Source organism: Sycon ciliatum, chromosome 12 (genome assembly GCF_964019385.1).
Source record: "Sycon ciliatum chromosome 12, ocSycCili1.1, whole genome shotgun sequence".
Classification (NCBI taxonomy): domain Eukaryota; kingdom Metazoa; phylum Porifera; class Calcarea; order Leucosolenida; family Sycettidae; genus Sycon; species Sycon ciliatum.
Window position 1 is genome coordinate 20573108 of NC_088654.1, and position 14800 is coordinate 20587907.

The window sequence follows — 14800 nt, forward strand, 5'->3', positions numbered from 1 at the left end:
CTGGATTTCATTGGGGAGTACTGCAGATGCTGGACTGGATTTCATTGGGCTGTACTGCAGATGCTGGACTGGATTTCATTGGGGAGTACTGCAGATGCTGGACTGGATTTCATTGGGGAGTACTGCAGATGCTGGACTGGATTTCATTGGGGAGTACTGCAGATGCTGGACTGGATTTCATTGGGGAGTACTGCAGATGCTGGACTGGATTTCATTGGGGAGTACTGCAGATGCTGGACTGGATTTCATTGGGGAGTACTGCAGATGCTGGACTGGATTTCATTGGGCTGTACTGCAGATGCTGGACTGGATTTCATTGGGGAGTACTGCAGATGCTGGACTGGATTTCATTGGGGAGTACTGCAGATGCTGGACTGGATTTCATTGGGGAGTACTGCAGATGCTGGACTGGATTTCATTGGGGAGTACTGCAGATGCTGGACTGGATTTCATTGGGGAGTACTGCAGATGCTGGACTGGATTTCATTGGGCTGTACTGCAGATGCTGGACTGGATTTCATTGGGGAGTACTGCAGATGCTGGACTGGATTTCATTGGGGAGTACTGCAGATGCTGGACTGGATTTCATTGGGGAGTACTGCAGATGCTGGACTGGATTTCATTGGGGAGTACTGCAGATGCTGGACTGGATTTCATTGGGGAGTACTGCAGATGCTGGACTGGATTTCATTGGGGAGTACTGCAGATGCTGGACTGGATTTCATTGGGCTGTACTGCAGATGCTGGACTGGATTTCATTGGGGAGTACTGCAGATGCTGGACTGGATTTCATTGGGGAGTACTGCAGATGCTGGACTGGATTTCATTGGGGAGTACTGCAGATGCTGGACTGGATTTCATTGGGGAGTACTGCAGATGCTGGACTGGATTTCATTGGGGAGTACTGCAGATGCTGGACTGGATTTCATTGGGGAGTACTGCAGATGCTGGACTGGATTTCATTGGGCTGTACTGCAGATGCTGGACTGGATTTCATTGGGGAGTACTGCAGATGCTGGACTGGATTTCATTGGGGAGTACTGCAGATGCTGGACTGGATTTCATTGGGGAGTACTGCAGATGCTGGACTGGATTTCATTGGGGAGTACTGCAGATGCTGGACTGGATTTCATTGGGGAGTACTGCAGATGCTGGGCTGGATTTCATTGGGGAGTTCTGCAGATGCTGGACTGGATTTCATTGGGGAGTACTGCAGATGCTGGACTGGATTTCATTGGGGAGTACTGCAGATGCTTGATCCTAGAGGGTGGTGGCGTTCCCACGGCGGATGCGGAAAACTCGGCTTCCAGCCGAGTCTCACGCGAACCGTGAATTTTTTTTTTTTTTACTGCAGATGCTGGACTGGATTTCATTGGGGAGTACTGCAGATGCTGGACTGGATTTCATTGGGGAGTACTGCAGATGCTGGACTGGATTTCATTGGGGAGTACTGCAGATGCTGGACTGGATTTCATTGGGCTGTACTGCAGATGCTGGACTGGATTTCATTGGGCTGTACTGCAGATGCTGGACTGGATTTCATTGGGGAGTACTGCAGATGCTGGACTGGATTTCATTGGGGAGTACTGCAGATGCTGGACTGGATTTCATTGGGGAGTACTGCAGATGCTGGACTGGATTTCATTGGGGAGTACTGCAGATGCTGGACTGAATTTCATTGGGGAGTACTGCAGATGCTGGACTGGATTTCATTGGGCTGTACTGCAGATGCTGGACTGGATTTCATTGGGCTGTATTGCAGATGCTGGACTGGATTTCATTGGGGAGTACTGCAGATGCTGGACTGGATTTCATTGGGGAGTACTGCAGATGCTGGACTGGATTTCATTGGGGAGTACTGCAGATGCTGGACTGGATTTCATTGGGCTGTACTGCAGATGCTGGACTGGATTTCATTGGGCTGTATTGAAGATGCTTGACTGGATTTCATTGGGCTGTACTGCAGATGCTCACTGGATTTCGTTGGGCTGTATTGTAGATGCTGGACTGGATTTCATTGGCCAGTACTGTGGATGACTGGACACTGCTCAGCTGCCACCCTACAAACATTGGTCGCACTCAGTGCTGAGAAGCAGGGAACTGCTGCCGGGTTAGACTCACGCCATTAGTCAGCTCAGGACCCAGGAATCATGTTGAATCATGTTGAGTTGGAAGCAAGCTGTAGACTAGGTTAACTACTACTAGTACTTTCCCTCAAACCAGTGAATACTACAATACTAGTAGGGTTTTTTTAAACTTTTTTATACTTGAAGTATATTGGGAAATTCGAGGCCACATGCCACGTACTGCTCCTTTCTCTCCGAAACTCAACACTTGCAAGCCAGATATGAAAGAAAGAAAAAATCATCAGCCACACCACCGGTACTCGAACTAGGGACCTTGCTACGAGTTTCGGAGAGAAAAGAGCAGTACGTGACTACGTGGCATGTGGCCTCGAATTTCCCAATACTTTGAAATTCTCCGTGAAGTCCAAATTTGAAAATGGAATTTTTATATTATATTTATGCTGTCCGCAGATTGAGTATATATATATATATTTATCACTCTCTTATTATTGACCCCCACAGAAACTTGTGATCTCTAAGCGGTCAAATATCAGCATATATTGACCGCTTATATTGACCACTTATTATTGACCACTTAGCCCGAGGACTTGGAACTTTCTCCTCAACTTATAAAAAAAATCAGAACTGAAAGAAGAAAAATCTGAAGCCAAACGTTTGGGATACGAACTCAAACTGTCAGATTCTCAGTCAAAGAACTTGGGGAACATACTACAAGTGACAACTGAAAACTTCTGTTTATAGAGAAGTAATGTCCAATGTAAACGGCATATGTACATACTATGTACTATTACAATAGTATTCCTTTCTTCCTATAAACACAGCTAAAAACAGTTTAGGTATGCTATGTCGTGATAAATCTATTATTGCCCTCATGATCGGTCAATATATGAAATATAGACCTCGTAAAAACCTCGGGGGACCTCGGTCTTTTACTCGTTCTATATTTCATATATTGACCTCTTTAATCGTGCAATAATAGATACATATATATATATATATACTGGGTTATTTTTCTTGATGTTCATATCACCTGATGAGTGCCTGAGATGGCATGAAACTTTAAGTTGTGACTGATCAAGCCATCTGTTGTTCTGACTAGTGTGGATATTATATATACCTAATAACTACACTGAAGCAGCCGTGCAGGCTACGCCGGTTCACAATACAACTTGTTGCGACACGACATGCGACTTGCGACACCTGCGACGAGCTGCGACAGTGACACACGGTTCATAATCATTTTGGTGTTTGCAACATATCCCTATGCATGCATTACCATTTGTACACGCCGTGTGTTGCATGTCGCAAAAGTTGAACTTTCTTCAACTTCTGCACCTGTCCCCGACAGCTCGCGACGCGACCGGCATTTTTGTTGCAAAGTCGCAAATCGCGTGTCGCGTGGCAAAAGTTGTACATCGGCCTTTACACTGGATACAATACACGATATTAGTAGATGCTGTAATCCCCGGTCAGGGATGGTCTAGAGCTTGGACATCACCATTGAAGGTACAGAGAAAGGCAAGAGCTTCAAGAACCCTACAGGGGCGTAGGAGGGGTTTTGGAAGTGGTACGACCGAAGGCCGTTTCGGAGGGGGGTGGGAGGGGACGTACCCCGGGAAAATTTTGTAAAATAGACACAAAATCCTGCGTTCTGGGAACTTCGGGCACAGTTTATTAAGTCATAGAATTATTTCACCGTCAGAAGAGACGTGCATGGACATGCACAGATGCATGGCAGATCTACGAGTACGAGTCTAGAAAAAGGCCAAAGTCTGATGCGCATATGCATCGATGGATCCTGATTTTTTTATTACGGTTTTGCACGTTCCGGACGGACCACACTTTTCGAAAAGTGGTACGGCCATGGTCGTACCAGTCGTAGAGGGTGCTACGCCCCTGCTCTACCATGAGTACAATGTACTTCGTGATGGGAAAGGGGGGGGGGGGGGGTGTCAGATCAAGCAATTGCAGAATGTTCCTTACCGACCATAGTTTCTTGTGACAACGTGGGCCCATGAGGGCCATAGGCTAATCCATTCTTAACTCTCATAGTAACCTTGTACACGGTACCTGAAAGGAGGTGATCTAGCTTAGCGTTTGTAGCGGATGCTGGCAATTCCACAACTGATGTCTTATTACCCGCATCAGTGAGTAGGACCTGATATCCATGCAGGACACCTTTGAGTTCCGCCTCTGGCACTCGGGACCAGTTTAGGTAGATAGAAGTGACAGAAGTGGATGTCATAAACAGTATGTTAGGAGCAGCCGATGGAACTGCAGGGCATGGCAACATTGAACACAAACAAACCAGGTGTGATTCTGCGAGTCTGTGTGTGTGTGTGTGTGCGCGCGCGAGCGCACGCGCGTGTGTGTGTGTGTATTTTTGAGCTCTGACGAAATGGAGTTGTAGCTGGCTTCAGCTATCATGGCTGTGTGGTGTAGACCAGGCCATGGCTGCGGCAGCATGTCTCTCAGCAGAGTTGCGACTCTCTGACAGTAGGTTTTGGAGTAGGCACCTGAAATTTGAATTTTTGGAGCGAGGAATGAAGTCCAAAGGGAATAGAACGAAAAGAAATTTGTCCGAAGCAACGTGGTACGTCCGCTCTTTGGTGGAGGATAGTGGAGATGCAAGAGTCTTTCGTGCTGTTCCGTCCGTGGCTGCGGGTGCTATTGAAAGGAAAGTGGATTTCCTCGTTCATGAATTTCAAAAATTCGAGATTGACATCGCGTGCGGGAAACAAAGTGGTTCGGACATGACATTTGGATTATCGGTGGCAGCGCCTTTCTAAATTCGGGACGGCCTCTGCCTGGCGATGGTGAAGCGGCGAGACGCAACGAGGGAGTAGGGATGATGATAAATACAGAGTTCACGGCGAAGTAGCGGCGCGGCGGCGAGCAGTGGAGCGCAATCAGCTCAGGACCAGGTCATACATGCACTCGAAAGTAGCGTATACGCTGATGCGAGGTCGCGGGAGCGAAAAATGGCATTGCAACGGCGAAAAGCGGAACTTCCGCTTCAGCGGAAACTCCAATCCGCTTCCTCCAAAATTTTCGAAGCGAGACTGTCGCTTCTGAGGTTTCACTTCAGCGGAAAACACCACGGTCTGCTGTATATGGACTTGCTACGAGAATTTTGTATGCGTATGATATCCATGCAACAAAAATGCATGCAAGATAGTCATTGACCTCGTCTATTCTCCGTACTGTATGCACCACAGTCCACTTTACTCTCATTTTCCACCAAAAATAGGAGTTTGCCGTGTTTTATGTGTGACCATACACACGTGGTTTCGCTGGAGCGACACCAGGCTCGCTGTCGCAGAAACTCGACGCCGAAGCAAACCCCAGTGCATGCGTGACCGGGCCCTTAACCTGGGTACGCTTGCGGTTCATGCGCCCCCAAACGCGCGCTCAGCCTTTCACAAAAAACAGCAATCCGAGTCGTATTTAGCGCGTGCGACACCTTCGAGTACTAATTTTTTGACCCCGCCAGTCAAATTGACTGGCATGTACGCTGATACGCGCCTGATACGCGCTGAAAATTCCAACATGTTGGAAGTTCCATTTCGGCGCGTTTCCGTACGCATGGCGCCCCAAAAGCCAGCAAAATACGCACAAACGCGTGGTTTCACGCGTCCACGCGCCAGTTGTGAACACAGTGTTGTACGAAAACTTGTTTGAATCCCTTTCTTTCTCTACACAATTTCTTCACATTTTTCATCGTTTTATTGCACTTTGTTTCCACAGTTTTACAATACATGAATACAGTGTACACAAATGTCGATCCAGCTTGTATTACTGATTGCGGTTATCAGATTGCACTCTTAACGATCGATATGCGAGTTATCGGTATAATTTTTTCAGCCCTAGTTCTAGATGACACTGGAAGGATTGTACAGTAGGTATCGGTTATAGCGTGGGTGTTTGAAAAACGACATTTGATTCTTATTGCCGATATTTCTTACACACGATAAATCACGTGACATATCATATGCACGTGTGACATAATACATGTTTGGCATGTGGACACGTACAATCATGTAGGTCTAAACAATCATGATACACACGGATCAGACTCGCGGTCGTGCTAGGCGACTGCGGAGCAGCAGATAGGAGAGAAGTCGGAAGAAAGAGTCGGACTGGACAGAAAAAGTGATTCTCCAATGCTCAGTTGGACATAACTCTCTTTTTGTGTTGAATATTATTGTATTGAGCATGCACAGAGCACAGATGTTGTTACTATAGGCGATACACTTTGCACTAATCTGGCATATTTTGCTACACAAAATCCATTCTTAGGGCCGATATATTCTACTATGCGATAATACTGCTTGTAAGAATAAATATACACATAAAATAGGTGTTATGATTATGAAAAAATGAGTGTTCATTCTTGTAGGCAGTATATTCTTGTATACGACCACACTATAACCGATACGCACTGTACAATTGTCAACACTGTTCCACTGTTGTTGTTTCTGTCACTGAAGTGAAGACGATGCTCTTGTCCTGTAACTATAGAGCATTTCGAATTGTAAAAAGGCCAAAAATTTCCGAAAGTACAAATGGACAGGGACAGTAACTTAGTTGTCATTTCGGCATTCCTGATAGCTATTCGCTATCATCGCTTCCGCGATGGGCAGGTGTGAGGTCTGAGGTATGTGTGTGTGTGTGTGTGTGTGTGTGTGTGGACTCAAAGAATCCCAAGAACTGAGCAGGAGGTCTTCCCTATCATTTTGAGTGAACACAGCAGCGGTGGTGACAGCAGCAGGATGGCCGTACACATATCTCTCTTCATGGTCAACTGTGCATTCTGGGTTCACTCTAGGAGGTTCATATACTCAGTAGTAACTTCCAAAACAAACAGATTTCCACCTTTTTACTTTGAAGTAATTATAGTGGTACCTGACTGTTACGGACACCCAAACCGGGACCGAGGCCAAATGTCCTGCATCTACTTCAAGTACACATATCCTCAATTCTCGGTTGCACCCATCACCATTCAATATGTATGTGATGTATGCACACTTCTCTATTGTACATGCGCATGTTTTCATGCATAGCAGTGGCGTTCATGTACATGTACGCTGAACTTCAGTACTTCCTCCGTTAGAATCCCCCCACCTCCCACCTCACAACAGAGCAACCGAGTTTTGCATTAAGCTGGGAGTGCCGATTCGAGCAACTGGTATAATGGCTCTGCTTGGAGCCGCTAGATGGCTCGCAGCTGAGCCCGCAAATGACTCCGCTTGGAGCAGGCGAATGACTCCGCCTGGAGCCGGCAAATGACTCCGCATGGAGCCGGCAAATGACTCCGCATGGAGCCGGCGAATGATCTCGCATGGAGCCGGCAAATGACTCCGCATGGAGCCGGCAAATGACTCCGCATGGAGCCGGCGAATGACTCCGCATGGAGCCAGCGAATGACTCCGCATGGAGCCGGCAAATGACTCCGCATGGAGCCGGCGAATGACTCCGCATGGAGCCGCCGAATTACTCCGCATGGAGCCGCCAATTACTCCGCATGGAGCCGCCGAATGACTCCGCGTGGAGCCGCTAAATGCCGCCGCATGGAGCCGCCAATGACTCTGAGTAGAGCCGCCAAATGCTAAATATATAGAGATGCATAACCAGTTGAGAGCATATATTCCATAAATCGGCACTCCGAGAGTGGATCACAAAGTGCAGCTACCTGTGAAATTTTTAAGCAGTGCAAGCTCGGTAACGATTGACTAACAGGACTCGATATCATGGGCTGAGGCCATTGCCACAGCCACCCATGCTTTGGCTGCAGGTAGCGTCTGAATGTTACTCGGGCAGACATCGCTTTCCACCTTCCCGACTCTCTGAATATCGAGTCCGGCAGCTGATTCAAAACGAGTGGCCGGTGTATAACGCCAGGCCATAGCCACAACTGATGAGCAAGATTCTCGCAGTAGCTGTAAAGCCGATCGATTGGCATCCACAGCTGGTGCCGCTAGCTTTCCCAGGTGCTGTCACAATTGCAAACCACTCTTTGCGATTGGCTGGTCAGCTTGATTAACTGTCCATCGCCCTATCCCCGGTCGCAATTGTTTGCGCACCGGCCAAGTGCACCACTTGCATCAGTGAATAGCAGCAAGTTGGGGGACGGCGTTCACTTAGGGTGTAGGAAGAAGGACCGGCCGTTCTACTATTCCAGGAGCTCTGGCCATCAGCGAAGATATTTGAGGCACTCTTCGAAGAGCTTGATCAGGAAATACGGCTGCCGGTACCAGTTGGCAAGTGACCACAATCTGCAATGTGCGTCCTGGGACTATCACTCTCGTAGCAAATGAGAGCTTTCCCAGAAGATACTCGAGTTGATGTTGGGTAGTTGAAGCCGTGTGGAGAGTGGCCGTAGGAGGTCGTGAAGCTTGGCAAGTTCGTCCATCAGCAGACTGATGTGAGCGCGCGGGTGTCCAGGATGACGCCGATCAACGTCAGGATGTGGGCTGGACCCTCCACTTTTGCTGACGCCAGAGAAACACCGAGGTATGTAAACGCGCGGCGCCGAGTAGCGAGTTGCTGGCGCGCTAACACAGGTCCAGAGCATACATTGAGGAAGCACTTTTGCTGATGCCAGAGAAACACCGAGGTATGTAAACGCACAGCGCCGAGTAGCGAGTTGCTGGCGAGCTAACACAAGTCCCGAGCATGCATGGAGACAGAAACGTTAGTCGAGGTATTTCCCGCCAAAAACGTCAGGACTTGAGCTGGACCCTCCACTTTTGCTGGGGCCAGAGAAACACCGAGGTATGTAAACGCTCGGAGAAGAATAGCGAGTTGCTGGCGAGCTAACACAAGTCCAGAGCGTGCATTGAGGAAGTAACGTTAGTTGAGGTATTCCCCGTAATGCAACAGGCGTGGGAGTGCGAACTGCCCGCACACAATCCATTCACTGGAGGATGCGACAGAGTTCCATATAGCTGGCCTGGAGCGTAGTACAGTCTGAAGGGCAGGACGCTCTCATAACAGTATTGATCCTGCCAGCGGATCAACAAGGGCCACTCCTCCGGGCAGAGTGGAATTCGGCAGAATGCACTTTTAACATTGAGCTTAGCAAGATACAGCGGGGCGAGCATTTGTCTAATAATGTTTGCAGCATTGTCATCTTGACATTGTGGAGAGATACGGTCTGCTGGAATGTAATCATTGACACTTCGACCCTCCAGGCTTAACTCGAGTTAGCATGCTAACGCTCATGAAACAAAAACTTCCTGACTTTCTCACATGAATTTTCAAGGAGTTACTGTGCTCAACAAAAGTGTTCTATCGGAAGAGAAACACTTCAATACTCTCAATGGACATGTGTACAGTATGTACAAGATCGATTGATGGGAATAGAGTCTCAGCCTGAGTCGCCATCGCTCGATTCATCACGGCTGGAACCAATCAAGTAAGTGCCAGGTCCATCAACGCGTTCTCTCATGTTACGGAGCAGCTTCTCCACGTCCCTGATCCTCTTTGCTGTTACAAGTACGTGATTTACACAGTGCCTTCCCTCGCATCTAAGGGAAGACCGCGGTGGCGCTGGTACTCTGGTATCGCCTTGGCTCTCGAGAATGCTCCGGAACAACGCGTACCGGCAAAGCCAAACATTTCGCATGTTCTTTGCGTTGTAGTCGTCCCATCACGTCACGACTGCTGCGAGGAGATCTTGCCTGTTTTCGTATGCAACCAAGGAGACATCGGAGTGGAGGCTGCTGAAAAAGGCAAGCTCTTCCACTAAACGATGATTCGATTTTGAACTATTTAGCTTTGCTGCAAAGCGCGAAATGACACATCTTTGCGTTTGGAGTTTTGACATCTTGCCGACCTGTTCGCACTTTGGCTGGTGTTTTTGGGGATGCAGATTTCAAAACGCTAGCTGCTATCCCTTTCACACTTTTGTTGCTCCTCAGTGCCATTGTCCTGCTTTGTCATCTGTTGGTGTTTCAGGCCGACAAAGACACACAGGGAGCAACCGAACGTTAGAACAGCAGAACAGCAGAACAGCAGCAGTTAGAACAGCAGAACAGCAGAACAGCAGAACAGCAGCGAAAATTAGTGAAAAAGCCACAAAGGTTCTGTTTCGGGAGGAAATACATGCAAACTTTCCTTTCGTCTTACTCCGCAATGCCCAGAACATGAAAACTAATCAATCCTTTCGTCTTACTCCGCAATGCCCAGAACATGAAAACTAATCAATCCTTTCGTCTTACTCCGCAATGCCCAGAACATGAAAACTAATCAATCCTTTCGTCTTACTCCGCAATGCCCAGAACATGAAAACTAATCAATCCTTTCGTCTTACTCCGCAATGCCCAGAACATGAAAACTAATCAATCCTTTCGTCTTACTCCGCAATGTCCAGAACATGAAAACTAATCAATCCTTTCGTCTTACTCCGCAATGCCCAGAACATGAAAACTAATCAATCCTTTCGTCTTACTCCGCAATGCCCAGAACATGAAAACTAATCAATCCTTTCGTCTTACTCCGCAATGCCCAGAACATGAAAACTAATCAATCCTTTCGTCTTACTCCGCAATGCCCAGAACATGAAACTGAATAATCAATTCAAACTAGAGAGGATCCGTAAAGAGAACATGAGATACGTTTAGATTGCTAATTGTTGAGAGAGGAAAATGCAGCTCTTGTTAGAGAGGTTGTGCACAACGAATTCTTGAGATCCTGACCGTCCGGGTTCAAGTGGCGAAATCTGCTACGAAGATTTGTCCAAACGCGACCAGAACAGAGCAGATTTACGAAACTGTTTTTCATCACATGGAGTACTAAACTACTGATGTTTTGTAACTCCCTGTCTTGACTTTTATCTTACCTGCGTGCCGCAGCCATGTTGACAGAAAAGGTTCACATGTTGTGCGCAACCTCATGGCTTACGAATAGTCGTTATCTCAACTAATACGGTGCTACGAATTTTCGTGCTGCACTACCTATCAGTCTATTATACCCTTGGGTGTTAGCAGGATAGCAGTGAACTCACCTCCCTCGTTCGTTGTTACTGGCTGACATGGTGACCAGGGCCCATATCCAACACTGGTTGAAGCTCGCACGCACGCCTTGTACTCTGTGTGAGCGGTAAGATTGTGTATAGCGACTGACCTTCTAGTGGCACTAGTCTCGACAACTGTGCTCCAACTAGCGGCGGTGTCCACGAGTCGGACCTGATAGCTGTGGAGATTGCCGCAAAGTTCCTCTTGGCTTAAAGGTGCCCAGCTGACATGGATAGCTGTCTTGGACGTAGCATTAGCTGATGTTATAGTGGGACCAATCCATGGTACTACAATGAGCACAGCAGCAACAGCAACAACAGAAACAGCAGCAACAATAGCATCAATAACCGACCGCTGCCTGGGTTCCCCTCTGTACAAACCGCTCCATTACTTCAATGGCCTCTCACCAACGCTACGCGACATTCAATCACCAGCTTTGTTTGAACAAAATATATCAACTCTGCTGCTCAACTCAATCTGCTCGTGCACGAGCCACGCTCACCCGTACCGTATTTTCCGGTTGTAAGTCGACCCCGGTTATAGGTCGACCCCCGTATTCGGAGGTCTCAATTCTGCGTTTTCTAGTTTTCACCCAAAGAAGACCTACTAACCACTCCCTGCAACTAGCCCATCAAACAAATCATGTAGATATTCCTTATTGGAGGGTATAATGTCCTAATCCTTGAAAGAGGCCAATAAACTGGCAAAAATGTGTACACATGATGCACTCGTGCATACAATGCAGGTCATTTTTTGTAAGATACTGATAGTTCCCGGTTATAAGTCGAATCCCGGTTTTAAGTCGACCCCACCCTTTCTCCTTCTATTTTAAGTCTTAAAAGGTCGACTTACACCCGGAAAAATACGGTACATCTAATTTGATCACTGCTAGCCATGAAGCTTCCGCATCATACTAATCTCACTATAATTATTATCTCTTATTGGCCACAGGCCATCGTGAGAATAAAGATTTGAAACAGCAGCAACAGCAGCAACAGCAACATGAGCAACAGCAACATGAGCAACAGCAACAGCAACATGAGCAACAACAGCAGCAACAGTGAACAGCAGCAACAGTTACCAGCAGCTACAGTTACCAGCAGCTACAGTGGCAACAGCAGCAACAGCAGAAACAGCAACAGCAGAAGAAGCAGTAAAAGCAAAAGCAGCAACAGCAAAAGTACCAACAACAGTAGCAGCAACAGCAGCAACAGCAATGGCAACAGCAGCAACACCAACAGCAGGAACAGCAAACAGCAGCGAGAGCAGAAAAATCAGAAACAGCAGTAAGAGCAGCAACAGCGGCAACAACAGCGGAATAATCTTTCAGCATGACCTCCGTTGGACGGAGCATGTTGAATACATAGTCAAAAATCACTCAAGTCTTTCAATATTCTTTTTAGACTAAGGTCTACACTCACCAGTGATTCTTTATCTCACATCTATCAGACATACATACTACCTATATTCTCATATGCGAGCAATGCTCTCACACCGTTGTCACACACTTCCCTTGACAGGCTAGAACGACTCCAGCGGAAAGCCGCCAGAATATGTCCCCACCTTCCCCTTTACACACACTTAGAACACTCCCACCTTTTGCATCGCATCAAATGGCCAACATTATTTTCACGCTTTAAAGTTAAACATATACTCTTCGCGCATTCTCTGCGCCACAATTATGCCCCACCATATATACTCTCGCTGCATACTGCTAGCAACGTGCAACCTTCGTATAATTTACGTCGCTCTCGTACTTGGCACTTGCCAACTCCGCGGACTGACCGCTGTCTCCATTCTCCCCTGTACAAGGCCCTTCATTACTTTAATTGCTTGCCCACCCAGCTTCGCGAAATCCCTTCTCGTTCTCCCTTCAAATCCGAGATATCCCTGCTGTTGCACAACTCTGTATGCTCGTGTAGCGACCACCCCTGCCCGTACACTTAAGTACACAACTCTGTATGCTCGTGTGGCGACTACCCCTGCCCGTACACTTAAGTAGTCATTAACCCCTAGGCCCTGCCCATCCAATTCTTCCTCACTCTTTCTCCTTTCTTACAATATTATCTCTTATTTGCCACTGGCTATCGTGAGAATAAAGATTTGAAACAGCAACAGCAGCAGTAACAGCAGCAACAGCAACAACAGCAGCAGCAATACCAATCCCTAAAAAAGGAAGTAAAATGAAATCCGCCTTGTCCCTGGGTATCCTTTGGGCAGTGGAACGTTTGCCTGGGTGCTTGTAGCAGTAGGGTAGTGAGGCTTGTACCTGGGTATCTGTAGTGTGGTGAGGCACGTACCTGGGTATCTGTAGTGTGGTGAGGCACATACCTGGGTATCTGTAGTGTGGTGAGGCACGTACCTGGGTATCTGTAGTGTGGTGAGGCACGTACCTGGGTATCTGTAGTGTAGTGAGGCACATACCTGGGTATCTGTAGGGTAGTGAGGCTTGTACCTGGGTATCTGTAGGGTAGTGAGGCACATACCTGGGTATCTGCAGTGTAGTGAGGCATGTACCTGGGTATCTGTAGTGTGGTGAGGCACATACCTGGGTATCTGCAAAGTAGAGTGGTGGGACTTGTCCCTGGGTATCTGTCTGGTGGTGAGTCGTGCACCTGGGTATCTGTACAGTAGAGTGGTGAGGCCTGTCCCTGGGCATCTGTAGGGTAGCGAGGCTTGCACTAGAGCAGCTGGAGGGTGGTGAGAGTTTGGTTTGAGTATAGGAAAGCTGGCGGATGTCTTACCACCGGTATTACACCAGCCCAGTGAAGTGTAACTGGCTATGTGTTGACTCAGTGGCGGCAACGGGTCACACAGTTGAACTACTTTTCATCATAGCCTAGGAGCTGTTGCATCATTCATGATCCACAGCAAGAAGTCAGCAGTAATACCTGTACATGTACCCAACACTATGGTGAAGTGAACATAACCATGACATAACTTACCGCCTTCAGCAGTTGTCTGATTGGCTGCAGGTCCATATGGTCCATAACCTGTGGCTATTGCGGCTCTTACAGAAATTTTGTATTCTCTGGAGCCTCTTAGATTCAGTAGCGTAGTCGATTGTGTCGTGGCATTAATCTCAACAGTTCCAGTCTTGCCATAGTTGTCAGTGTATCTGATCATGTAGTTTTGGAGAGGACTGCGAACTTCCTTCTCTGGAAGGTTCGACCATTCAACAATGATGGATGAGCTGCCATTAGAGTAGATCATTGTTACGTCAGGACCAATTGATGGTGGTGCAACTGCAGTTTGTTGATAAAAAAGGACACATTAAAGACAGAGAAAACACACATGGGTTTCTGAACAGAGCTCGGCACATTCACAATTTAGTTTTCCTGGGTGTGAGATGATGTCAGGGCCAGCCAAGGAGATGTAACTAAGACTAATGCCTTCATGAATAACTGGCAGCAAATGCACACAAGCCATACAGGTGGCCAACAACACATTTTACACTCTCAACTACCCTGTACCCTGAACCCTGTACCCTGAACCCTGTACCCTGTACCCTGTACCCTGTAGAGAACTAAACCAAAACAGGTATTAGGAATTGCTTGAGTACACTCGCTTACACCCTGATATCTATCCGACCAGCATAGCTTTGCCAGCACGTCAAAACACATACGAGGGAAAGTGTACACCCCCCCCCGACAAAAAAGATGACACACAAACATACAACGATGAACAAACCAAACC

The 14800-nt window shown here is 47.4% G+C and overlaps 1 protein-coding gene across 1 annotated transcript in view; it reads right to left on the reverse strand.

Moving 5' to 3' along the window:
• Positions 1-14800, reverse strand: part of LOC135828549 (protein sidekick-2-like) — a 158939-nt gene that overhangs the window by 26348 nt on the left and 117791 nt on the right. Inside the window, exons 12-14 of the mRNA XM_065340989.1 lie at positions 14050-14349; positions 11095-11391; positions 4071-4361 (exon numbers count right to left, since the gene is read on the reverse strand). Of these exons, the coding sequence (XP_065197061.1) occupies positions 4071-4361; positions 11095-11391; positions 14050-14349 (888 nt within the window). The remainder of the gene's footprint in view (positions 1-4070; positions 4362-11094; positions 11392-14049; positions 14350-14800) is intronic.